Below are 24173 nucleotides of genomic sequence, written 5' to 3' on the forward strand. Positions count from 1 at the left end.
CTCCGGATTAACTTGGAACACCTGGCGTTTTTTTTTTTCATTTTGCCTCCATCGGAATGTGTACGCCGCGGCCAGGATTTGATCCCACTCCCTCGCACTTAGCAGAGCAACTACGCGTAGCTGTCAACGCGTGTACTTGTGCAAGCTGTGTGCAAGTGTTCTGTGGATGTATTTATCATTTCTTGTATCTACAGTACCATAAGGAGCGAGTAGCGGGCTAAACCCATGACGAGGCAAACGTCCCCAATGGGTATTAAAGAAATCGCACTTTCTTTTTTTGCAGGGTGTCGAACCGAAAAAAAAAAAAAATGCGGGTTCGTTTCGGGTCCGGGTTGAAGGCGCTCCGATATTGTTCCGTTTCAGTTTCGTATCGGAGAAATAAAATTGTTTTCGCGAACCGTTTCACAACAGTGAGCTGGTTCGGCGCAGTCCGTTTGACCCATGGCGATATTCTGCCATCGACTTGCCCGCCTGGCGCATTAGCAATTGGCGCATGCACCAATTCGGGAATGTTGCGCTGCTAAGCGCGAAGTTACGGGATCGAATGCCGGCCGCATTTCGATGGTGGCGAAGTGCAAAAACGCCCGTGTACCGTTCATTGGGTGCACGGTAAAGAACTACACGTGATCAAAATTAATCCGGAGTTCCCCATATTCCCCCCCTAATAATGAGATGGTGGTTTCGGTGCGTAAAACCCGAAATTTACGAATGAATTACTGACTTACGGAGGAAATTCCATGTATACATTAAAAGTAGCGGCAACTAGTGAGAATCCCTGCGTCAGCGTAAAGTCTGCTTAGCTGCTACGCTCGTTACTTTAACAGCAGCAGCAGAGTCAGTTAATTTTCGATTTGCTTCTGGTTTTTCCTACAAGACTGTCGATAAGCGAACTGTGGCATGCTATCTATGGCGTCAAAGACAGCGCGAATTCACATTGTATTACATAAATTAAAACTTCGTACTTCTAGTCCGTAGCAAAGAAACAAGCCAGCATTGAAAATTTCGCTCAGTTTGCTGCTTTTTTTCGAAGCAGGTGAGGATGTTGATGCTTCTGAACGTTGAACAAGGGTGGTTTGTGCTGAACTATCTGTCGATCTTTCTTGCACATTTGCACGTGGCTCGTTTTCCTGAGCTGGTTAGGGGTGGACAAAGGAGTAAAAAGCACGCACATTGTACCCCACGAATAACTTCTATAACTCGAAGAGCATTGACTCTGCTTGGATACGCACCAAACGTGCGTTGAAACATGGCGAAGAGCAAAGTCAAATTTTGCGTGCTGTTTACAGCCGCGGTTGTTGCTCGCTGATAAGGTGACGACATTTATTAGTGACCACGGTCTTATGCAATAAGACTTCCAGCCGAAGCCGTTCATATCCCTCCTCCAGGGCGTCGTCTTTACCACTCTCCCTTTTTATCTAGTTGACTAGTTTCCGTAACAAGTTGACCTAACGGTTTAATTGGGAACGTCACCAGAAATGTTGATTCCACGGAGCCCATGATACAACTTTGCGGCTGCGGACCACAACTGTGATGGGAGGCTTCAGAAGGGCAGGCGTCTCTGCCTAGGTGGCCATCGTTACCAGCACATGCCTATCGTCTATCCCCATTCTCGCACACAACATAACTGGTGAGTCGAACAGTCTGCTAGTATAGGGTGCGCCGATTGAATAAGTAGTTATTCGAAGAATCGTGCAAACTATTGAGCACCCGTGTTGGTCTTATATGCTTGAACGGTTTCGTGTCGAACCGGTAACCGATAATAACTTTTTCGGTTCAGGCTCGGTTCGAGTTCTGGCACCTTCCAAAAGTATTGGTTCGGGTTCATTCCCACCCAGAATTGCTGTTCGGATACGGTTTTCGGTTCGTGTTCAGTTCGACACCCTGCTCCCTTACCCTGAAGCATGACTCCGAAGTAGAAACGTCATTAGAAGTCCCTCGCTTCTTATACGCCATAATCCTACACGCGTGGTAATTCTTCTAGCAGTTCGTATTGGATGACACACCATAACATTTGTTTCAACATTTCTTAGTCCAGTCTTCATTCCCACCACTGAACAAGAGATTCAGAGCCATGTGAGGAAAAAAAAAACGTTATGCAAACAAACAAAGGAACGAACAAAACACACAAAAAATGACCAGTATGAAGGTACGATGAAGTGGAACCTACTAATCAGTGACAGCTCTTATTTAAGGTTACGGTAGTACACATGTTTTGGGACCGTAATATCTCGGACAGAAAGTGCTGTTCTGCTACTCACGCTAACAAATAGCTCTAGTGCGTACTCTTTTGTATTGGATGTGCAAGAACTCGCGTCTTATAGATCACGGGACAGGCACTTATCAGCTACGTGTGACCAAGTCGCAACGCGAGGATGTGGATCAATCACTTTGGGGAAGGTCGCGCGCACATCTCTCCCATTGAGCTGCCACTCAGCGTTGCGGGTCCAGCCTCGCCCATTGACCTTTTGCAATGGCTGGCACTATTTTTTTTTTTTTTACACAGTGTTGATCTATCACATGTGGCTATCAATAGCGGAGGCCGAGTTAGCTCGCTCGATGAGGGAGCTTTGACTTGGTTGGGCAACGGCTTCGCCGTTACAAATGTTTACTGCGGCGAAGCAGTGGCGCGCCTGCGCAACGTATACGAGAAAGGGCAAACTGAGTGTATAGAGCCAGTGTAGATGAATGGGCCTGTTTCCCGTTTGCCGCTACTCTCAATGGCCGAACGAGGTGACGGCCCGAGCCGGTGTTTTCGAAGCTTGGTCGCCAGCATGGTGATCGGCAGACAAATGAAAGCATACAACTATTTGCTCTGAGATGGCATACGCGCACACACGCACACTGACGCACGCAAATGGGCAAGCACGGTCGTAAGCATGCACAGGCGTGATGCGCTAGATTGTGTCTCGATATCAAGTGAAAAATACGCCAGCGCGTGTGGAGGCCCTCGCTGAGAAGCAGAAGAAGTGTCCACGCCCTTTGGCTGTATGCATGCGTGTGGTGCCATTCGTATCATGCGGCATATTGTCACGTTATAGTCACAGGGAAGAACCAGACAGTGTCGAAGCCGTGAGTCACGACTCTAGTGACATTTTCGGGTGGTCGAAAAAGGGGGCTCCTACTATATTCGGTTGCTTCCTTCGGATTGCTGGAATCCGACTTCGAGCGCCCAGAAAGGCCTACGACGCCGGAACAAATTCGAGATCCGCTCGGTTTCCGCTCGCGCGAAAGCTATGCAGCTTCCGTCAGCGCGCTTTTGCCGGTGTCGCCTCGGCCGTTTATGCAGTTTTTTAATTGTTGTTGTCGTGTTTCGTGTGCCTCTCGTCGATGATGGCCATGCGGTGACGTTTGCATTTGTTCGCGGCACCTTTAGTTCTTCTTTTGAGTAGAGAGGTAAGCAGTAAGCATCTTATCGCAGCGCAGAAAACTTGCTGTGCTGTCGTATAACTGTACTGCGGTGGCTAGCTGGGCGAGTCAGCACATCTGCATTGCTTACAGCGCGAAAAAATCAAACACGGACAAAGAACAGAGACGGACACGAGCGCTGTGTTCGTCTCTCTTCTTTGTCTGTGTTTGACATGTTCGCTCTATAATAAGGCGTATAACTGTCTTGCAAGTGACGGCCACGGTAGGGGTCGTTTTGGCAGCCTACCATTCTTTTGTCTGGCTTCCGCTCTCACTCGCCGTAGTGCTAAAATGTTGCGTGATGCGGCGGCATTCAATAGGGCATCACTACAGGTTCCCTCGGCCCTCACTTCAGTCTCTATCACTGCTCCGGATCTGGAGCGTCTTGCAATTAGATTCGGAACACCGGAATGACCACCCGATTTTACCATAACTCTTGATTTGGCGAACTTCTGCGCAGAAAGAAACAACTGAGTGACATTCAAAGCACCACGACAGCGGAGATCACACTCGTCGGTCGTCGAAATCTGATCTCAACGGGTGAAGTGCGTCCGCTATTTATACACGAATCATAGTTCCAGAATAATCACTCGAGCTCGCCTGCATTCTAGAATGTGCAAAGCCATTTGCTTCGCGCGCAGTATCTGATTGGACAAGACGCTTTAGCTACGGAAACCGCGACAGCATTCATGTATTTTCGGATGCAGTTTCCGCATCTTGCACCGGGCGAAAAACCAACAATAGTGACAGATCGTTGGAAAACGGTCACTGTCAAAAAGCAAGACAATGAACGCGTGATAAATATAAAGCTACTTCGATGTCAGGGCCTTTCTGAGCGCTGTGCAGTGAACTTCTATGGTGGAGCACACCATTAAGAAAAGAAAAAAAATGTAATACATTTTCTCGCCACCTTGCGTAAGTTAAGAGAAACATAGCGCAAGGTGATCAGCATATGGATTCAATATACTGCTATTCGCCATACAGCAGAATAACCAGCGGTGAGGTCGTAAGGGTGGGGGTATAGGTCAACCTGTTTTAGCGTGGCAATCTTTTCTTTCTTTAATTTCGGAAGCCTTCGTTTAGGCATAATGCATATATTTGTTTGAAATTACACAAACTGATTCACTATATAGAATCGCACCGCTTTATCGCGGTCTTGTAATATATTTGAGACACGTCACCAGACGTCCGATAAGCCAGCGTCACTGCAAAATGCAGGGTTGAGACGTGAACGTTCTCTGCAGACTATGATGGATTCCGAGTAAATAAATACCAGGTGCCGTAAGCACGCATGCGAAAAACATTTATTTTGTAAGCTTTGGAGTAGCATTTCCCACTCAGCACGCGGCAGCATGGGCGCGGCAAAAGAGAGGTTTGTCAATGTCCGCTGCGTCATTGCGTGGGAAAGAAAGCGGAGAAAGTGCGCACGCTTTGAGTGCATGCGCTCCTGCGGTATGAGTTCATTCTAACCTGTGCTGTGTCTGCGCTTCGAGAGGGAACGTTGCGCCGCCTCGTCGACCGGCCGCATGAGAAACGGAACTGGCCGATGGAACGACATAAATATGAGACAAGAACTGGAACGTCAAGAGTGGAAGATAGAGGTGATGATGTGCTGTGAACATGCAAACACGCAGCCGACATACATACGCCGCCAAACACATGTACCTATACATAAAGTGAAGATACATTACGCCGTCACGTTTGTTTACACACTGAATAAAGTACTAAGCGCCGTCAATTAAGGGGCATTCTATTTCAATAAATTATCGAATTGGTTAACTTATAAAGGGATTGCACGAATTAAAATGTCGTGTCACCATGCTGCAAGGAGGCGGGTTTCACTGCCAAGATGTAAACTTTCTCTCTCTTTGCTTCATGTAGCGTCTGCAAGCAAGAAGCCTTCCTTGCTGCCTCCTCCTTTACCGAAGCCGATAGAGCACGTCTCAAGTCCCGCACCTCGTTTCTTTTTCTTTTTTATTTTAGCTAACGTTGTTTCTTGCTGCGCGACGCCCTTCCAGTGGACCGTTTTACTCGTTCTGCGTTGGGCAACTTGCCGGAAGACACGTGCCATAATCGGTGGCTCTCAGGCAGCCCGCGTCAAGTAGAGACGTTCATGCGTATGACATTGATTCTCCGGTAGGAAGCGGGGTTCCATCGAAAGAAAGGGCACACGAGCATTTGTTTAAAAGTTGAAGTAGTTTTTTACCGCGCAATGGTTCGATACTTGCAGAAACTATCGCCAACTCCTGACGTACGCGCGGCTCTCAGAAAGTACCTTCGCTGTGAGGAACGCGGAGACAGCGCGTCTTCATGCGCCTATGAAAAAATGAAATAAAGTACTATGTCAAATGTTAAGTCAATACATATAGAAAAGGAGAGCCAACTGGGGAGAATGCGTGAGAAGCCCATGGGCGTTCAATTTCATTTTTTTTTTTCCCGGCGCTGTAGGTGTGTTTTACGCTGTGTAATATTGCCCTTGCGGAAAACGTTTTTTCGTCGGTGTCGGTGTGCGATGCACGCTGTGTACAACAACACGGAACACGGGAGCTGGGACTGCGCAGCATAGCAGTAAAGGCGCCTTCGTCAATGCGTTTATAGGGCCATCAATAACGCGCACGGAAAAGAAAAGCGATGAACGATGACCTTATACGGAGGAGACATGCCATAACTGTATACCCGCCTCTGCAAGAGGGTGCATTTGCAATGGCGAGGCCCGCACGGTCGTCAAGCAAAAATAATGCGGGAGGAACCCAGGCCCCTGTTCCAGGCATCCGCAGTCGTTGAATGCCTCGCGGCGGCCTCAGGAAAATAGCGGTTGTAGCTGACAGCTGATGGGCAAATCAGGCGTGACACGATGTTGTCCTCCGTCGCTTGTTCTCTCGCTCCCTTGAGAGCTCTTGCTTTTATTTTCTGTTATCATTGAGTGCAGGATGCTAAATCCGGAAGGGCTTCTGTACTGCCGTGTCAGTGCGCTGCATATTGTGTTTGTTATGCCGTTGACGTTGCGAAAATGACATGTTATTTGCAGGTTTTTCCTGTGCCCCGAGCAATTCGTTTTATGACGATCGAATTCGCAAGGAAAACCGATCTCCGGGCGTTTTTTATGCTTTAGTTAAGCCGAACTATAATTTGGCTGTATCTGTAAATCTGTATACTAACTGTTCGTGTCGCAAGTTACAGTTAGTCCATAAGATGTACAGGTGGGCTGAGCCAATGTATTTTCAATTCAGGACTATATTGGCCTCACGATGGCTCTACAGTAGGTCTACATCGACCCCGTCGTCAAGTATTTTGTGTGTTTTGCGTTAAATAAATGCTAAAGTTTTACGTGCCAAAATCACGATCTTATTATAAGGCATGTCCTAGTGGCGGACCCCAGATTAATATTTATCACTAGGAGATCTTTAACGTGCACCCAATGCATGGGAAGGAAAAAGAAAGAAGGCGTAACAAAAGGTTGTATAGGATCACTGAGGTTTGCATTTCGCCCCCATCGAAATGCGGCCGCCGCGGCCGGGATTTGATCCTGCAACGTCGGGCTTAGCAGCGATACACCATAGCCGCAAAGCTACCACGGAGGTCTCGTTTTCTTGTTATTGCGATAGCAACTATATGGACACTATATGATGTTCCGTATAAAGTCGAGGGGCGATGACACCGTCTCCGCACGTCGTATGCTGTATGGGCGAGTGTAGGAACCCGAGGGAAATCCACGATCGCGGCTCAATCTGGCACGCGCGAAGGAGGAAAGCGTAGTGCAAGCGCGCAGTCTTCCGTCGCGCGAAATGACGTGAGGTGTGAGAGGAAGAGATGCGTACGGCGTTGTGCTCCGGAAGCAACTGCGTATTTCGCTATCGGGCTCGAGGGGAACTGACGATCGCGGCTCAATCTCGCGCGCGACAAGGAGGTAAGCGCGGAGGTAGCGCTGGAGGGAGGTGGGTGGGGAGCAGCTTCTACTCCACCAGCAACTGCGTACGTAGCGCGGTGCGCGCGCCGTATTTTGAAAGCAATATGCAGACGGATTATACCTATGTGCACGTTGTGTTCCCGCCGCTCAATTGCGTTGAAACGATAGACACAACGAAGGTCACTTCGCTCGGTGCTGCTGCCGCGCTTGCTCACACCAGCGTTTTGAGAGCGAATGTCCGCGGTCGTCGAGTGTGAGGTGTTCATGTTTGCTTGTGCGCGCTGACACCATGCTTGTTAATTTAGATGGTAATCAAATGATTCCAAGTTTATATGGCCGATAACACTACTATCCTTACTTGGTATAGCTGTCTACTAATTTGCTATCGCAATGGATGCTTCGCCTTTCGGGCGAAACTGCGACTTTTTTATTTCTTTTCCTCTTTTTTTCTCTCTATTCGTCTTGCGTTTTCAAAGCGTAAATTAAATAAAATTCGGGGAAGGGGACGTGGTTCGGAGTGTTGTTTATCGCAAGAAAATTTGAGTTGTTTTGGACATTTCCTTCAGAATGTGGAGAAATTCTGAATTTGTCGGCTGTCTGCAGTTGCGTGTTTTACGAAGTTTAAAGAAATCTATTTCTAGGTGCAGACAGAAAAAAAAGGAAGGCAGAACAAGAGGTTGTATAGGAATTCTGGGTATTAAGGTTCGTTTGGCTGCACGGGATCCACACTGCACACTGCCGAGTTTCAGTTGCACCTCTGGTTACACGAAGCTGGGAAACTAAACTTTTTAGAGCGTAGCTCTTTGGCGTCCGTTCCTGGGTTTCGCGTCGTCGTCGGCGTTGTCGTCGGCGTTGTCGTCGGCCTCGTAACCAGCTCCGCCCCCCTTTCATCCCCCCAGCGCTAGCAGCGACCGACTGATACCGCTGGATGCCGCTGACGCCGCTAGAGAGTCAAGATAACGTGACTGCATAGAACACCGTCGCCGCCATGCAGAAAGAGGAGGAAAGGGTCGCTGCTATCTCTTCCCTCCTCCCTTTATCGTGTTGTCCGCTTGCTGCGCGCGCTTCTGCCCCCATCGTTTGCCGCTGGGTGTACACGCCGCCCCCCTCCGCTTCCGCTTACTGCTGGTTGCTCTCGACGGCGGCGATGAGCCTCCGCTTCGGCGGCGCGAACTGCAGGGTCTTCTCGGCGGCGGCGATGAGCTTCTGCTTCAGCCTCGCTTACTGCTGGTTGCTCTCGACGGCGGCGGTGAGCCTCCGCTTCGGCGGCGCGAACGGCAGGGTCTTCTCGGCGGCGGCGCTTAGCCTCTGCTTCCCCCACGGCTGTGACAACCTCGCGAGCCACTTGTATAGATCTCGTCTTTGAGAATCAAGCATTGGTGTACCAAGTCGAACATATATCAGTCTATTTCTCCGACCACAAAGCTTCCTTCATGACTGTCAAGAACTGTTAGTGGAGTCTTTGTTAAAGGAATACGTGTGAAAAAAAAAAATAAATTCTGTGATAGCGCATACATGTGTTGCTCGATTTCTTTGCCTCAATCTATCCAAAAGGTGAAACAGCTTATTTGCTGCGCTCAAATTTCGCATTAGGAAGTAACGTAATCGTCGGTAATTTTTTTTTCACTGATACCGCTCTGATAAAAAAATTGATGTAGATCACTGAGGGTTGCCAATCGGTGAAGTATTCAGCTCTCGTGCGAATAAATGGCACGTCAGTTGCTGTATGGAACCAGCTAACTCGCATTCATCGTTATCAGAGAATCGTGTTTATATGCCACTGCTGTTCATGATGAAAGCTTTGCAAGCGGCAGTCCGGAAGACCCCCCCCCCCCCCCCCCGACCACCGATCTCGCCTCGCCACCCCCCAGCGAGCAACAATGGGATGCCCTTCTCTCCAGCACTGACAGACATCCAGACGCGGGTCCTGGTACGAGCTGAAGACGTCATCGCGAAGCTCAGTTTGCCAGCTTACGTAGCTTATCCTCCCTTACCCCTCACCCCTCCGATTAATAAAGTTGTCACTCACTCACTCACTCACTCACTCACTCACTCACTCACTCACTCACTCACTCACTCACTCACTCACTCACTCACTCACTCACTCACTCACTCACTCACTCACTCACTCACTCACTTGCAGGCGCTTGTAGAATGATCCATTACTGCGCCTTCTTTCGTTTCTTGCTTTGTTTTTTTTTTCTTTCGCGCTAAAATAAAAAAGAAATTAGCTTTTAAAAATTGTCCATCATATACTGCGTTATCCTATCAGTAACATTATGCGAAAAAGTGTTTCATTCCATGCTGTTAAATTCAGCGAAACACTCGCTCTCTAAGTCAGTGTGGTGTGCAAAACTACGCTTATTAGCAATATTTCATTACGCGATAACATTTGGAAGCCTGGGCTTGATTGATCGATGCTGCATAAGTTCAGCTTACTTTACGGCGATGTAAATCTCACATAAACAATTATGATACCTTTTTATTATTATTTGGGAACAGGAGCGAACAAATAGAGAGAGTACCTCCTAGAGAGAGAGAGAGAGACTAGTAAAGGCAGTGAGAACCAGGGCTGAGCCCGGTTGGCTATGCTGCACTGAAGGAAGGGAAGATGGCAGGGAAAGATTAGGAGGCTTGACCATTGCGACAGAAAAGTGTGCGTCCGTCGCTTTTACACGAAAAGTGATGTCTGGTTGTCCAATATGCGTCAGTGGTCTGCCTATATCCTACAAGATAAATCGTCGGTTTGTTGGGTGTCATTGTTGACCGAGACCCCTCCTGCATGGAGCGGTCAGGTTGCCCACTTGAAGAAGAAGCACACGTCTGTTGTCCACGTCTTCAATTTCATCAACAGCAAAACATGGGGATCGTCAGAGGACTCCATGCTACAGTTGTACCGAGCACTTTTTATCGGATTCCTACACTATATCTCTCCCATGCTTGCGAAAACATGCTGATCAAATCTTCGAGAACTTCAAGGCGTTCAGGCACAGACCCTACGCGTTTGCCTCGGCCTTCCGCGGAGCCCTCAACAGCAGGAGCAGTTATAATGGCCCAAGACCATCCGATTACGACTTACGTTACCACCGACACGCTCAGGGCTCGTATTCGTCGCGTTTCACGGATGCAGTCAAGCTCTCTTGCCTGCCTGCCAGGACGACAACAACAGGCGTCATTCTCCAGCGTAGTCAGCACTCGTCGTGCCTCCCTACCGTCGGGTTTCACACCCTCAGCACGTCCACCGCCAGCATTGTCGTGTTCACTGCAACCTGAAGAGCGCCTGTTCGTTCCAGGAATAAGAAAGAAGACCGACCTGCCTACCTTGACCTTGAAGCTAGCAAGTCCGGATTGTTTGCACACTTTTTACTTTGACCGAGCCCTCCAACTCCACTTTGACTTTTTACTTTGACCGAGACCAACTCCACCGGCAGAGGGGTTATGCCATTACGATCAATAAGCATCCGATACAAGATTTCTCACTTCACAACATCGACCGGTGCGGAGCTTGTTGCCCTCCGAGGTGCCATTGATTATATTAACAACCAACCGGCTAATCGGTGGGAAATATGTGCCGACTCGAAGGCGGCCCTACATTTTTCTTCGACGCGGGAACGACTTGTGTCGGAGATACGAGAAACGCACCATCATATGATCGCGAAAGGACACGACGTCGTGTTTCAGTGGCTGCCGGGTCATTGCGGTATCTCCGGCAACGACCTCACCGATCAAGCTGCTAGAAAAGCACACGAAGGAACGAACATTGTTTCTGTGCCTTTATCCAGGACTGACGCAACCCAGCACTTAAGCAAACTAGCGCACCGTATGACATTGGAGAATTGGCCCACACTTCAATTCACCCAGCATCGATTGCATTTTCTCGACGCATATACGCAACTGCGGCTGCTACCTGGGCTTCCCGGAAGTGAGGAAACAATGCTGCGCCGCTTACGCCTGGGCGTTGCATTCACCACTGCATATATATGTTTAATTGGAATGGCTAAAGGCCCAACCACACGCGGTGAATCGTGCGCGCCTGGCTGCGCGTCACGCGTCTGCGAGGCCGTACGCGCCTGTCCTACGCGTCTAGAGAGGGCAGACGCGCAGGAAACGCGCGCGTCAAGGAGGTCTTGATCTTGGGCGTCTGTTTGAGCGTACGCGACGGAAGTGGCAGCTTGTGCACCGACGTCACGTGGGCCGCATGTACACTTCCGGCGGTTCGGAAAGGTTGTTGAAGTTTCAGAATCGTGCGGAGACGCCGGGAGTCGCTGCTGGTTTCGTGTCGATGGAGCACAGAGGCTATGGAGGCGATCAACAACGAAGCGCTGATCGCCTGCGCTGAGGCTCGACCGGCGCTTTGGTAGCAGGCGAAACACAAGCGCCACTAGAACAAGCACTTGACGAGGTGGTCGTGGATCGTCATGCCCAACGCTGCCGAACAGGTGAGTGCTCGGAATTTTATACGGGCGTCATAGCGGAGCAGTTTCAATCGCGATCGAGCCCGATCGGGGTCGGATTTTGTGATCACGATTGCCTGTACCGCGCAATCTGCGCAGAACCGATCGTGATCGAGAAATTTGATCGCGCTCGATCGCCATCGAAAGCCTAGCTGTGTGGCACTGGTATAAGCTGACTCTCTCATCAGCCGACTCGCAGATGTCTAAAACGCGTTTCATCTGTGCAGATGACGTTATCCCAGCGCTGCAGAAGTGATGGAAGTCCGCGGGGAATAAATTTCCGCGCCTGGGAATACGTTTCAGAAAGAAAAGAGCCGCGCCGTGCCAGACGACGTTCAGGACGACGTCATCTGGCTGTTTTTCGACCAGATGATGTTTCTGCGCCACACAATGGAGAGTAGACCGTAAGTGATCTTGAAGTTTCCACCTTAGCCGGCGTGTTAAAAATGAAACACGGGATTTTAGTGCTTTCCCTTTACCACGTTAACCGGCGATGCCGTATGTTTCTGTTATAGCTGGCAATGCACCGCACTTATGGGAATCGACTCAATATTGTGCTTACACAAGCAAGTCGACGCACAGTATGCATTATATTCAGCTTTGTCTAATTGGCGATAAAATATTTGTGCTGCATCGCCGCTCCGATTATCGCATATTTCGTTAAATGTGATCCGGTGAGGGGACATACAAGCAGTACAAGAATAGCTTTGTATATTTATTTAGGTACCCACAAAGCCAGTTTGGCTTTGCAGTGGGGAGCAGAGAAAGCAGAAATACAGGTACAAAATAACAAGTAAAATAGCACTTAAAAACCTAACAGTAAATCATAAGACAGAAGTACAGAGAATATCACATACAAATTAGCAGGATGAATAAAAAGAAAAGGGCTTGCATGATGCACACACAAAAACAAAACACAAAACATGCAAGTAGTTTTTTTTTTTATTCTGTGCACTGATCCTAGAAGGCAGCGTGCAAGTCAATGGCCAGTATTTAACTGAGTATTGAATGTTGCAATATTCATGTGTACCTTGGGCACTTCAATGCACAGTTTTAATTTTGCATTTTGTTGCTTGCCAGCAGTGTGCAAATCGGTGCTTCATCACAGACCCTCAAATATTACCTAGCTTGCTTAGGGATTCATTCAGTGTCATCATGCTGTAGGAATAAATGCGCCATAGTACTGACGACATTGTCAGCTGTGTAATTGATAATTCTTTTTGTGTCTGCTCAGCAGTGTCCTTACCTAATTATCAGCCTGCGGTTATTCTGCAGATCCCAGGTGGTGTGGTTACTCGTTTAAGCGAAGCTTTCACGATGTTTGTGGAGAACGCTGTTCCTGCTTAGCAAAATTTTCAAGGAAGGACTAGATGATCCAGTTTAACACATTCGCACTGTGCAAAAAATGATTATTGAAATTTTACATGCTAAAACCACTATCTAGTTACATTATTTTAATTGGTATTTGCATTACGTCCAGTACTTGTCACTCGTGCAACACAGTAGCCAGTAGTCAGCTGGGATGACCATGGTTCAACGACTACATTAATATCAATATGATGCGAGCTATTTGGCAAGACAGTAGGAGTGGCGGTAGGAAAGTCCAGAGAAGAGGCAAAAAAAGCTTGGCTGTAAGAAACCTTCTGGAAGGATTTGCTCGCTAAGGTCGGCTTTGCTGGGCCAAAACACCCTTTACAAGGCAGATGGCAAGAAGGCAAACATTATTAGATGTAACTTCCTAAATACAAACAACAAATGCCCTGATTACTACGTACACAGCTTCACACTGTGTTTAGACGTACATTCAGTTAAGAAAAACAGTTTAGAATGAGATGAAGTTTACAAACAAGTGAAAGGAAAACAAAGTTACAAGCCAAGAACGTTTCCAGTAGAAAAACTAGAACAGGAGAGAGCCTTATACTAAAGCAAGACCTAACAGTACTACTACTCTATGTTTAGAGAGTGCAAGCATAGGTCTTTCAACATGAAATTTATTAAGTGGTTTTACTGAGTAAATGTAGTGGAATGCTTCCTGCTAATTATTTCAAAACTGAAACATTCCAAATATCATGCACTGTTTTGAGTAGAAGTAATCACTAGGCTTTAGGCATGCAGATCTCGTAAGAACTGCTTAAATGCATCACAAGCAAAAACAGAAAAAGATACAAAAGCTACACTTATGCGCATGCAGAAACTGTTCATTCTGGTTGTATAGGCAAGTCACTTTTGTCCCTACAAAACTGATTCAGAGCTTCAGTGTACGCTAATAAAATCACACACTAAAACAAATGTGGACGGATTTGAGCCTTCATATATTTTTGCATCCAGACTGGCACATTATTTACACATTGACAGTATGTGCAACCCTTATTACGCTCACATGCAGGATGTCCGCCAACCTTCCACCAGTGCCCCCACCGAGTGAGGAGGGAAGTGCTGCAGACATCTTAACAAAAAATGTGCCAGTTTTCCGATCTGGCAACACTTGGAAGTGCCATCACCGTCAAGTGAAGAGTCACAAGCGCCAGCATCGACTCTGTCTTCGGCGTCGCATGAGTCTGTGGAGTCTCAGGGCATTTTAGAATCTCTTGAATCACTGATGTTTCAAGAAGTTCTGGTTCCTGAGGATTCTGAGGCACACCACAGCAGTCCGCAGTCAGAAGCATCGCTGGCTTCAGCAGGCAGTCGTAGGCTGGATACGTTAGGAAGCATTGCTTCTGAAGCAAAGTCAAGGGGGAGGAAAAGGAAAAAGAAAGATTAGAGTCAGTTAATATTGGAGGAATTAGGCAATGTTTCAAGTGCAATCAAAAGATGCAAACCACAGGACGACCTCGAACTTTTGCCGTCTCTCTGCTCAAACACATTAGAGAGGTCAGTGAGGATACGCATTTCGACATGAAAATTACATTGATGCAAGTAGGAGAGTAATTCAAAGATTAATGTTTTTGAATGTATACTTTTTGTATAATAAAGCCAAGAGACAATGAAACAAAAGGAAATCATTGATGAATTTAATGACTTTATATCGAAATGGAAAAATAAGGAGGAAAATGAAAGTATATAAGCAGGTAGCTTCTCACTAATGGGAGACAAACCCACAAACTTTGAATTATGCTTGCATTGCTTTACCAGTAGAGCTGCAGCAATGGCTATCCCTCTGCAAACTTTCTTGGGCCTGAATGTGCATGTACTGGATCTCACCCTGGTAGTGTTAGCCAACGCTACTCATGCAAGAACACTCCAAGAGCCTAATCTAGTACACATAAACATTCTATGAAATTGATGGTGGAATAGCCTCCAGCTCAATTGGTTTTGGTTTTAGCTCCCACCAGTGGCAAGTTATATTTTGACCACTTTCATTTCCCTTCTCCTTGTGATGTTGACATTACAAATAAAATGAGTTATTTTCCTTTATGCTTTATATATGTTTCCTTGTCTGTTGTTGTCATGTCAAAGCCCCTCAGCTCTTCTTTTTTGTTCATTTTACATTGTGTTGTATCCATATTTTTGTGCGGTATTCAAGAATTTCATAAAGTTGATATCTGTGGGCCTGGTTGGCTGGCCATTGCTGCTGTAGAGATGTGTGAACATGTTTTAGCAACCCACCTGCGATAAAGAAGCACTGACTTGCAACTAAAGGTTTGTTGTTGCAAGACAGATGTTTATCGCTTTCATCTGTGTTTACTCATTCAGCCTGTCTTGCAGCAATGAACCTTTTTGAGTTCACCACCTGTGCATGAAGAGTTTGTGCATGCATGTAGAGATGCCTGTACATGCCTGTAAATAAAAAAATGTAATGAACCTTCAACCAGACCCCACTGAAAATTTCGGTTATATGCTGCAAGTTGTAAAGCCTGTCGGGGCGTTCTAGCAGCGCAAGCATTTTTCATATTGTTTTATTATTATTAGAAGAGGTAGCAGAAAGGCAAAAGTCTTGCCACCACATAGCCAAAAGGCGAGGTTCACTGCCAACATAGACAACCTCTACCTCTCCCACAACTATCATCCACAAGCCACATTCCTTGCATTTTTTTTCTTTGTGTTCCGTGGCTCAGTTCCAGAGTTGGTTTTGCATGTTCTGCATTGGATGTTTGGCCAAAGTCTTTGTACGTAATCAGTGACATTGAAGGCAGTGTGTAAATGAGACATTTATACGTATGACCCTGCTTCACTGGCAGGAAGCAGGGCTACCTGACGGGAGCCGTGAACAGCATGTGAGCTTTAAAAAATTTCTTAAGCTGAAAAAAATGTAAGAAATTTCTGCGGCTGTCGTGCTGTTCTGCAGTTGTTTAATACTTTGCAGGCACGATCGCCACTATATGACTTACACACCACTGCAGAGTCTAGCCGCCTCAATCCCCACACAGTAAGTCAAGGCAACGTCTTTTATGTCTTACCGGGATGCCAAGTAGCTTGAATGCAAGTTGAAAAAAAATTAGTACGCATGTTTCAATTGTTTGAATACTAATTATGATGACATGATTTTTCTTCACAATGATCTACATGGCTGTGAGGGGGCCCTTTTCAGGTGACATACGATCAAAATTCATATGTGTAGGTTAGCTACCACCTTTGTTTAATACTACATGTGCAAGCATACCTCAGTGCATGTTTTACAGGTTGCGCAAGGTCAAAAGCACTGAGGTAGCTTTTGTGCGATGCCAGTCGATGGCAGTTTTCTTTAGAGTTAGCCGTAACTGTTACACTGGTGATGCAGTAAGTGGAAACTTTCAGTCTCTATGCTCATGCGATCATTTTTTTCTTGTATTTCTTTTTACGCGCATTGTCAGTACCATCATTACTATTTCTCGTTTTGTATCAGCATTTCGTGTCCCATTTTTTTATGTGTTTATGAGTTAATAAATAGTTAGTTGTGTATAATTCTGTATTCTGTGGAAAGAGAGAAATAAAGATGATTATTAATATATTATTATTATTATTATGTATTAGTATTTTTTATGCACGCTCGTTGTCAGTCGTTTCCTTCTTTCTTTTGTTTTGCTTCAATGTTTTGTGGCTCCTTCCTGATTTGGCTTCCAAAAGGCGGCGGGCAGTAATATGTAAATAAAATAAAATAAATGATACATTAAATGACAAAGAAACGGTGTTCTGTATTCCTGCAATCGCACATTATTACTCTAGGGGCAACTGTCCTTTACCAACCTCAATGCTACAGCAAGTCGTTCTCCAGGCTCCAGGGGTTTCTTGAATGTGGTGCTGCCGTGTGAGGGCCTCTGCTAAAAAGCTCAATAGCTTGTCCAAGAGCTGCGGCGCCTTGTGAAAGAACTTGTAGAAAAATCCGTGGTCATCCTGACGTATCCGTTGCATCTGTAAAAAATGGTGCATTATTGCCTGGCAGCAAGACCATGCCCTGCCCATATACACGCGCAGGTATCAGGAGCTGTACACTTTTCACAGACACACACGTATAGCCACTAGCCATCATTAATTTTACCCCCTGCTTTGTTTATGTGCTTGAATACAAACAGTGGTTCGGCAAAACAGGAGAGCCAGTCAACGGTATATTAAAATCGTGCGGCCACTGCCAAGAAACTTCCGAAATTAGTCGCACAGAATTTTAACCTGCCCCCCAGGTCACAATTTAATTACATTACACTTCATATTCTACAGTTACAATTCTGAGAGACAGAAAATATAGGAAATCGTATCTCCTCCACAAGCTTCATATAAGACAACCAACACGTGTAAAAAGGTGTTCTTGAATCTATGTGCTATACTAATGGCACAAATATAACTAGCAGTCCTTTGCTTCTTGTAGGGGTGTGCTAATACCGAAAAGTAGATTTAGAATCGAATCAAATGAAGAAAAAATAATCTGGATATCAAATAAGATATCGAATAGCAGAAAATGTATTACAAAACTTAATCCTTACAAATTTTGTGCAAGAAAAGAGGCTGCTACACAAGCTCTGTGTAAACAGTATGGTCTACTGTTAATAATGAAGGGAGCCCCAAATTAGTATTACAGATTGTCTGTTGAATCAAGCGCTTCTTCCCCTCTGACGCTGAACAGTTAATGACCGTATGTCGTACGGCATACACGGGTTAGACAGACGGCGGTTGAAACGTCGTGAGGTGTTGTCACCACGTATCCAATATACTATCTGTATGCTTCCGGCGGCTAATCAGCCCGATCTTCGCCTATGCTTTCGCGCTTTCCGCACTATACACCCTGCTCTTGTCGTTCCCCCTGTTCGCGTGCGTCACGTTATCGTTTCGATCGGTGCTGTCAACCTGGACGAACCTTGCACCGACGACGCGATGCTGTTCTGCGAATTGGGCGTTCGCGCTCTGCGAGTACGATCCCCGCATTACTACTTTAACCCTTTCGCTTATGCGCGCACTTAAAAACGCTGATAAGTAATTGCTGTCCTAACGAAGATAAGTCTCCATGTCCAAACACTGGCTCCTAGTTCTACCACTGTAGATCATCGAAAGGAAAGAAGTTACTCACAGCCGTAAAGTCCTTCTTTACGCAGTTGAAAGACTGGCCGGACCCACCAACGTCGCCGCCGCAGAGGCCGCAGACGCTTTCTGCGCTCCCGCCGCCGTTGCAAGAGCAGCAGCAGCAAAAGCTTCTTTCTCATGTGGTACATTACGGGGAGAGAACGCTGATGCCGGCGAAGCAAGCGGCTAAGCAAGGGCTCGGCAGCAACGTCGTGCGTGGTCGCGCGCAGATGTCAGCTGCAGTTGTGAGCAAGCAGACGCTATCGCGCGTGATGTTGATAATTGATGTAGCTTTTCTTGCCATAAGGATGTATAGATACAAACAGCGTGCGTTTCTCAACTTAAAAACAATGTACTAGCTCTAACATTGATAAATTAAATAAACATGGCTAGCCATAAAGAAATTAAAGATAAACTTTTCTCAAAGCCAAAGACGACCGTTTCCGCCATCGCTGGGCAGCTGGTCTGTCAGCCCTGTGCTACGCGCAGCGAAGCGCGCACGTGTGCGCGTATCGTGTGGCTGGACGCCCTTCCCTTCATCACCCGCGTACGCGCACGCAGACGCGTACGCTTACGTGTACGCGTAGCGAGACGCGTATCCCGGGCTGCGTGTGGTTGGGCCTTAATAGCGCCGAGCGATATGCCAGCGGTGTCGAGGAGACTATAGAACACCTCCTGTGCTACTGCCCATCTTTTGAAACTGAAAGACATGACCTCTGCAATGCTCTAAATCAGTTCGATAGAAAACCATTCACATTGGGCAAGACCATGACCTCGTATATCGCAGCTACAAAAGGCCGCAAAGGCGCTGCAGCGATTTTTGAAGGCTACCGGATTGAGCGACCGCCTGTGATCCGGACTGAGTGACCCTCAGTGGATATAGAGCAGCAAACTGCTACCACGTCTGCGATATACAACAGCAGACCTAGAGAGAACTGGAAGTGTGACAAGCTAGCATAGAAAGCCTGCCTTAACACCTGGATTAAGTTTATCCCTGCCGCCTACATATTGCAGAATTTTCGCGGCTCCGCACCAGGGGCGTAAGCTAACAAGATCGATCGCTTGCGCTTGCAGAGTCGTGCCCTATTGCGTTGTTGCCATAGCGAAGGCGTAGCGGGCTGAACTTATGCTGGTGATTAATGCATTTACTCTAAGCGGTTTCTGAAAGCTCCGTGCCGGTGGTTTGTCTTCGGCCGAGCTGCAAACTGCGCGCGCGCTTATTTTTATGCGCCACGTGTCTGCAACCAGACGCGGTGCCGCTGAAGGCACGCAGCGTGCGCGTGGGAAGGGTCCGCGGATATTAAATTTCGCATAAAAAAGAAAAAAAAGGAAAACATCACTGTTTCATTGAGCGCAGTAGTTTCACCCACACAGCGGAGGCAGCTTAAGAATTTTACATAGAGTAGGTAGAAACGTAGAGTTTGCGTAGCGTTTCGAGCTAAGCTTCCGATAAGCTCGTGTGGAACGTTGGCAGTTTGCGCCTCCCGTTTCTCCTGGGTGTGCTGCTTGACTAGATAATTTTTTTTAGCCATGTTTAGTGCGTATGTTTCCTTCCAACTACTCTGCTCTCGCGTGCGCAGTACTGGTGGAAAAAAGAAAGAATACACACGGTGGCTAGTAACACCGTTTCAGAAGACGCTCGCCTGCTCAAGAAAAGGTGAACCTGCGTTTCTTATCTGTTCGACGAGCGTTATCGCGTGTTTCCTCAATTAGAGAGGAAAAGAAAGAGAGAAAGGATATATAGAAAGTCAGCGTGGTTAACCACCGGTACTTCTGCTTGGCTAGACGACACGGGGGGAAGGGGTGAGGACATATAAAGAGAAAGGAGCGCAAACGAAGTTAACCGTGTGCACAACCCAGCACTATACGAGTATAGCAACAGTAGCAGGCAACGTTCTAAAAGTCTGTTATGCAAGTCCATGGACCTCTGAAACTTCAGCAGCGCAGATACAGCTTGCTGCGCGGAGTTCCTTTGGGAGTACTGGACAAACACATTTCTTCTGATATAGTGGGCGATTGTCTAGTCTACCAAGCACTTCGCGCATCACTTGCCTTCCGGTCGCGGGCGCACGCAATGGAAGTGTGTGCCTCGTCCCACTTGCATGAGTCGCATGTAGGGCTGTCGGCCATGCCAATGAGGAATTCGTAAGAGTTAGCAAATTCGACGCGGAGCCACATAAGTTGAAACATTGTTTGCTTGTTCCCGTCGTGGTTTCTCATTAAAATTACTGAAAATCTCGCGCTGGTCTCTGCGGGAGCTGAAAGCATGGCTGCTCGCCATCGTGGGAATAGCACACGAATTTGCCTAAATTTTCTCCTCCTACTTTCGAAGGAGTTTGTGACTTTCGAAATTGATAATATTCAACAAAATATTGCGTTATGACTGTGATAATATTCCAGTGATTGTGTATGCTCGCAGTTCTTTCCGTGAATTCGTTTAAAAAAATAAATATGATTTATTTGAAATTTATGCCAGTAAACGCAGATACAGCGTAATAAGTACAGCCACCGGAAGGTTTGAAGCCACGGGCCCGATGATTAGACAAATGCATGCACACCCATCGTTCTCATGGTGGATCAGCAACCACAAAGCCAGAGTTCCTTCTAGTGATTTAAGTGAATTCCTCAGGGCCCTCAGACGCGGAAGCAGGTCCGCGCGTCGATGTGGCTAAACTTCGTTTGGCTGACGCTCAGCGGCCGTGGTCTCCTTAATACATTTGTGACACGCTTGCGTAACAGATTGACAATGACTGTCGCTGGAGCTGGCTTTCAGCAATCTTTCCCTATCGAAGCGTGAGAGGGATTATGTTTTCGTGCAAACGTGTTCATGCCGAACAACAAATCACCACCGATGGAAGAGAGAGAGAGAATAATGCAGAGAAAGGCAGGGAGTTTAACCAGAAGTAGTTCCGGTTGGCTACCCTGCGCAGTGGGAAGGGTAAGGGGATATATATATACATATATATATATATATATATATATATATATATATATATATATATATATATATATATATATATATATATATATATATATATATATATATATATATATATATATATATGAAAGAGTGCACGTACACCCATGAGCAGGAATGTGCGTATCCCGACTTCCGGGAGAAGGCTAAATATCTTTCGCAGCTTAATCACAGAGTGCGAAAATGATTACTTAAGTCTAAAGTTTAACACGTGAACCTGGACCGCTCTGTACTCGCCGATTTTTACCTGCACGAGCCGTCACGAGAGTTTATCTTGCACTAGTTGGAATGCCTGACAGTGCTGCATAGAATGTCTGCGGCTGCGAAGAAGACATCGAGCGCTTATTGTGCCACTGTCCTGTATTTGATATACAGATGCAATGTCGAATGCATGTCGGATGTCCGTGCAGGCGCTGCTGGAACACCGTGACCAGTCATTGGCTAATGAAGCCTCTTTTGTGCTTTTTTGAGAGCGGCTGGCTTGTGCGCGTGCCTGTGACTGCACGTGGCGCACGTTCCACGTATAGTGGATGTGCGCGTTCGCAAATTCTTCGCGTCTCTCCTTCCTCTCTCTCTTCTTCCTGTTCTCATTCCCCGCCGCAAGGTAGCCAACTTCTCTGGTTAAATTTTGTTTGCCTTCTCTGTTTATTTTCTTTCTTCCAGCTGGGCGTTTAAGGAACGAAGAAATTGTCTTTTGCTTTTTGAGAAACCAGTGGTCCGTAGAATACTGCTCACAGTTGTCCACACGGTTACGACGGTTATTTACGAGCGTTCGTTCTTGCTATGGAAAGTTGTACCTACACTTGCTCGAACGCGGCGTACACGCGCGGAGAGCTGCAAGCTCGCGAGTTGAGCGGTCGCCGGCGCTGATAATTCCTCGTAAAAAAAAAAAAAAAAAAATGAAAGAAAGAAAGAAAGAGAGAGAGAAAGAAAAAGCTCGCGCAATAGCACACCTGCGATCGAACCGCTTTTCGCTGCCGTCTCCCCGCGATTCCTTTTGTTGCCTCTCCGCGTGTTCGCGGTATATAGCGCCGGCCACGTAGCCAGGCGATATCGCACTGGGCGCCGGCCGGCACGCCACAAGCGCGCGCCAGTCGGCGAACTCCGGCGTGCGGTTCGATATCGAGCTGGCGGCGTTTGGCACCGCTGGGCGCTCGCTAACGATCCGGGCTCCGAGTTTGGGTCCGTGGCGAGCGCCCGCACCCGCAGACCCGCGCCGTCACCGCTGGTGTTGGCGGCTTCCTTCGAGAAAGCGCGCTCGCCGACCGGGCAGCCTTGCGGGTTCATCGACCCCGGCCTCCAACCGGCCGCTCATTGTTTCCGCACAGAGCCGTTCTCTCGATTACTTCTGCTGACAGGCCCGGAAGACAACCGCTAAACGTTTTCGAGTTGGCGGTTTTCATTTTTTTGGAATGCTGTGGCCTTCGACGGGACGTTCACCGGAGCTAGCTACCCTTTGGCCACGTTGAAACGAATTAGGTAGCGTTTATTTCTTCCACGTGTGGGGGAACGGTTCCCTGGGTTAGAAGCTGCGTGGGAGCTTGACAGGAATTCCGGGGCCGTGTCTTTACGTAGCGGCTCTAAGGAAAATAGTGGACAACTGGCTGATAATAGTCGACACGACACAACACTATAGCAGATAAACACCAGCTGATGTTAGGACAATGTCATTTGGACGAAAAGGTAACAACGGAATTTCTAGATACTCGTATCTGCAGCAGCACACAATAACTTTGTTGAAACAAGAACATATATAGCAACACTGTATACCTACGTACTACATGCTGCATACCTGCATACATACTCAACCACACAAAATACCGTTCAAAGAAATAAAAGAAACAATAAAATTAAAATGGATGCAACTGTTGATATTTTCACATAAAGAGATGCGCTAAAAAGTAACGATAATTTCCTGCTATGATTGCATCTAGTAATTAAGATGCACCAATGCTACATATTAATAAAATGTACTTCCAGTTAGTTGCGCGTGAGATTATCCAATTGCTATAGTTATTTAACAATGCAAGAAAGTTATGTGCCAAGTTTCTGTGCCAAGTTTGCCAAAAATGTTTCTGTTACAGAAACATTTCTGGTTTCTGGTTACATATCCGTATATATCCGCAAATTACGTCGTAGAACCTCTTTTCTTACTCTTTCACCTGGACAGTGTAGCATTGCCATTATATGATGGTATTTACAAAAAACGTATGAGAAAGGCGAAACAAAGAAAAGAAAATTCGAGTGGAACGATGATTTCCTTTTGTTGTCATTGTTGTTAAATATTTTAGGAAGAAGCTGGTGTCTATATAGGAAGCGCTGGCTACTGTTACTTGAGAATCACCTCAAGCAGGCTAGGGGACTATTTGTTGCCGCCCCGTTTTGAAATGAATACTAATAAATCATTATCAACATCAGCATCATGTTGTGATGCTTCTTTCCGATAAGAAATAAGTAAAGGAACACTAGAAAAAGAGAACCCGTATGGTTTCTAAAACTTCAACCCTTAACTTTTGTATACCTGCGACTTTGTCAGTGCATTAAGTTACTATATTTTATAAGTGAACCTAGATGGGAGACAATCGGTTATCAATCCTTGACTTCGTAAGAAGAGGCAGTCATACAGTACGCCAGTACGTTTTTTTTTTTTTTTTTTCATTTCGAACCTCGCTTCAGCAATAAATTCACTTCTATGCTGGCGATTTTCTGAAAACGAACATTAGTTTCGGCGTCCCGCCCGTTCACCACAAACACATTATGTCGCATGTCCGGGTGGTCATGCGGAATCTTGCAGCAGCACAGATATAATACGTCAGCAATGGTTGTCCTCCTGCTCGACGCGTAGTCGGTCAAGACCGTCTGTTTTCAAGCAGGGATATCTGCCAATGTCAGTTATTGGCATTGGCAGATACATTGAGACATTTACACAATGGACCACTGTCGGAGGACCTCTTGCTAGGCG

The 24173-nt window shown here is 46.7% G+C and overlaps 1 protein-coding gene and 1 long non-coding RNA gene across 3 annotated transcripts; one reads left to right on the forward strand and one right to left on the reverse strand.

The window, feature by feature from the left end:
- The first annotated feature begins 11315 nt into the window (after nt 1–11315).
- On the forward strand, nt 11316–15187 carry LOC142585863 (uncharacterized). Of its 2 annotated transcripts, none has more exons than XM_075696932.1 (3): nt 11316–11751; nt 12070–12170; nt 14153–15187. In XM_075696932.1, exons 1-3 carry the CDS (start codon nt 11731–11733, stop codon nt 14346–14348), a joined length of 318 nt encoding a protein of 105 aa, XP_075553047.1. In that variant the 5' UTR covers nt 11316–11730; the 3' UTR covers nt 14349–15187. The 2 variants fall into 2 exon arrangements, 1 of the variants encoding a protein (XP_075553047.1); XR_012829144.1 differs by having other exon boundaries at nt 11317–11751; nt 11994–12170.
- Nucleotides 15188–16184: 997 nt separating this feature from the next.
- Nucleotides 16185–18849, reverse strand: LOC142585864 (uncharacterized). The gene is made up of 2 exons (XR_012829145.1): nt 18242–18849; nt 16185–17094 (listed from the first exon to the last, which is right to left on the reverse strand). It is a non-coding gene; the product is annotated as an uncharacterized LOC142585864 (long non-coding RNA).
- Between the last annotated feature and the right edge of the window lie 5324 nt (nt 18850–24173).

This window comes from Dermacentor variabilis, chromosome 6, assembly GCF_050947875.1.
Source record: "Dermacentor variabilis isolate Ectoservices chromosome 6, ASM5094787v1, whole genome shotgun sequence".
Classification (NCBI taxonomy): Eukaryota; Metazoa; Arthropoda; class Arachnida; order Ixodida; family Ixodidae; genus Dermacentor; species Dermacentor variabilis.

Bases quoted from the DNA above. Each gene is read 5' to 3' on its own strand.
- LOC142585863 (XM_075696932.1), top strand. From the start codon at position 11,731: ATGCCCAACGCTGCCGAACAG. The intron at 11,752-12,069 runs GTGAGTGCTCGG...AATACGTTTCAG, and splicing joins TGCCCAACGCTGCCGAACAG to AAAGAAAAGAGCCGCGCCGT. The intron at 12,171-14,152 runs GTAAGTGATCTT...GCTCACATGCAG, and splicing joins CACACAATGGAGAGTAGACC to GATGTCCGCCAACCTTCCAC.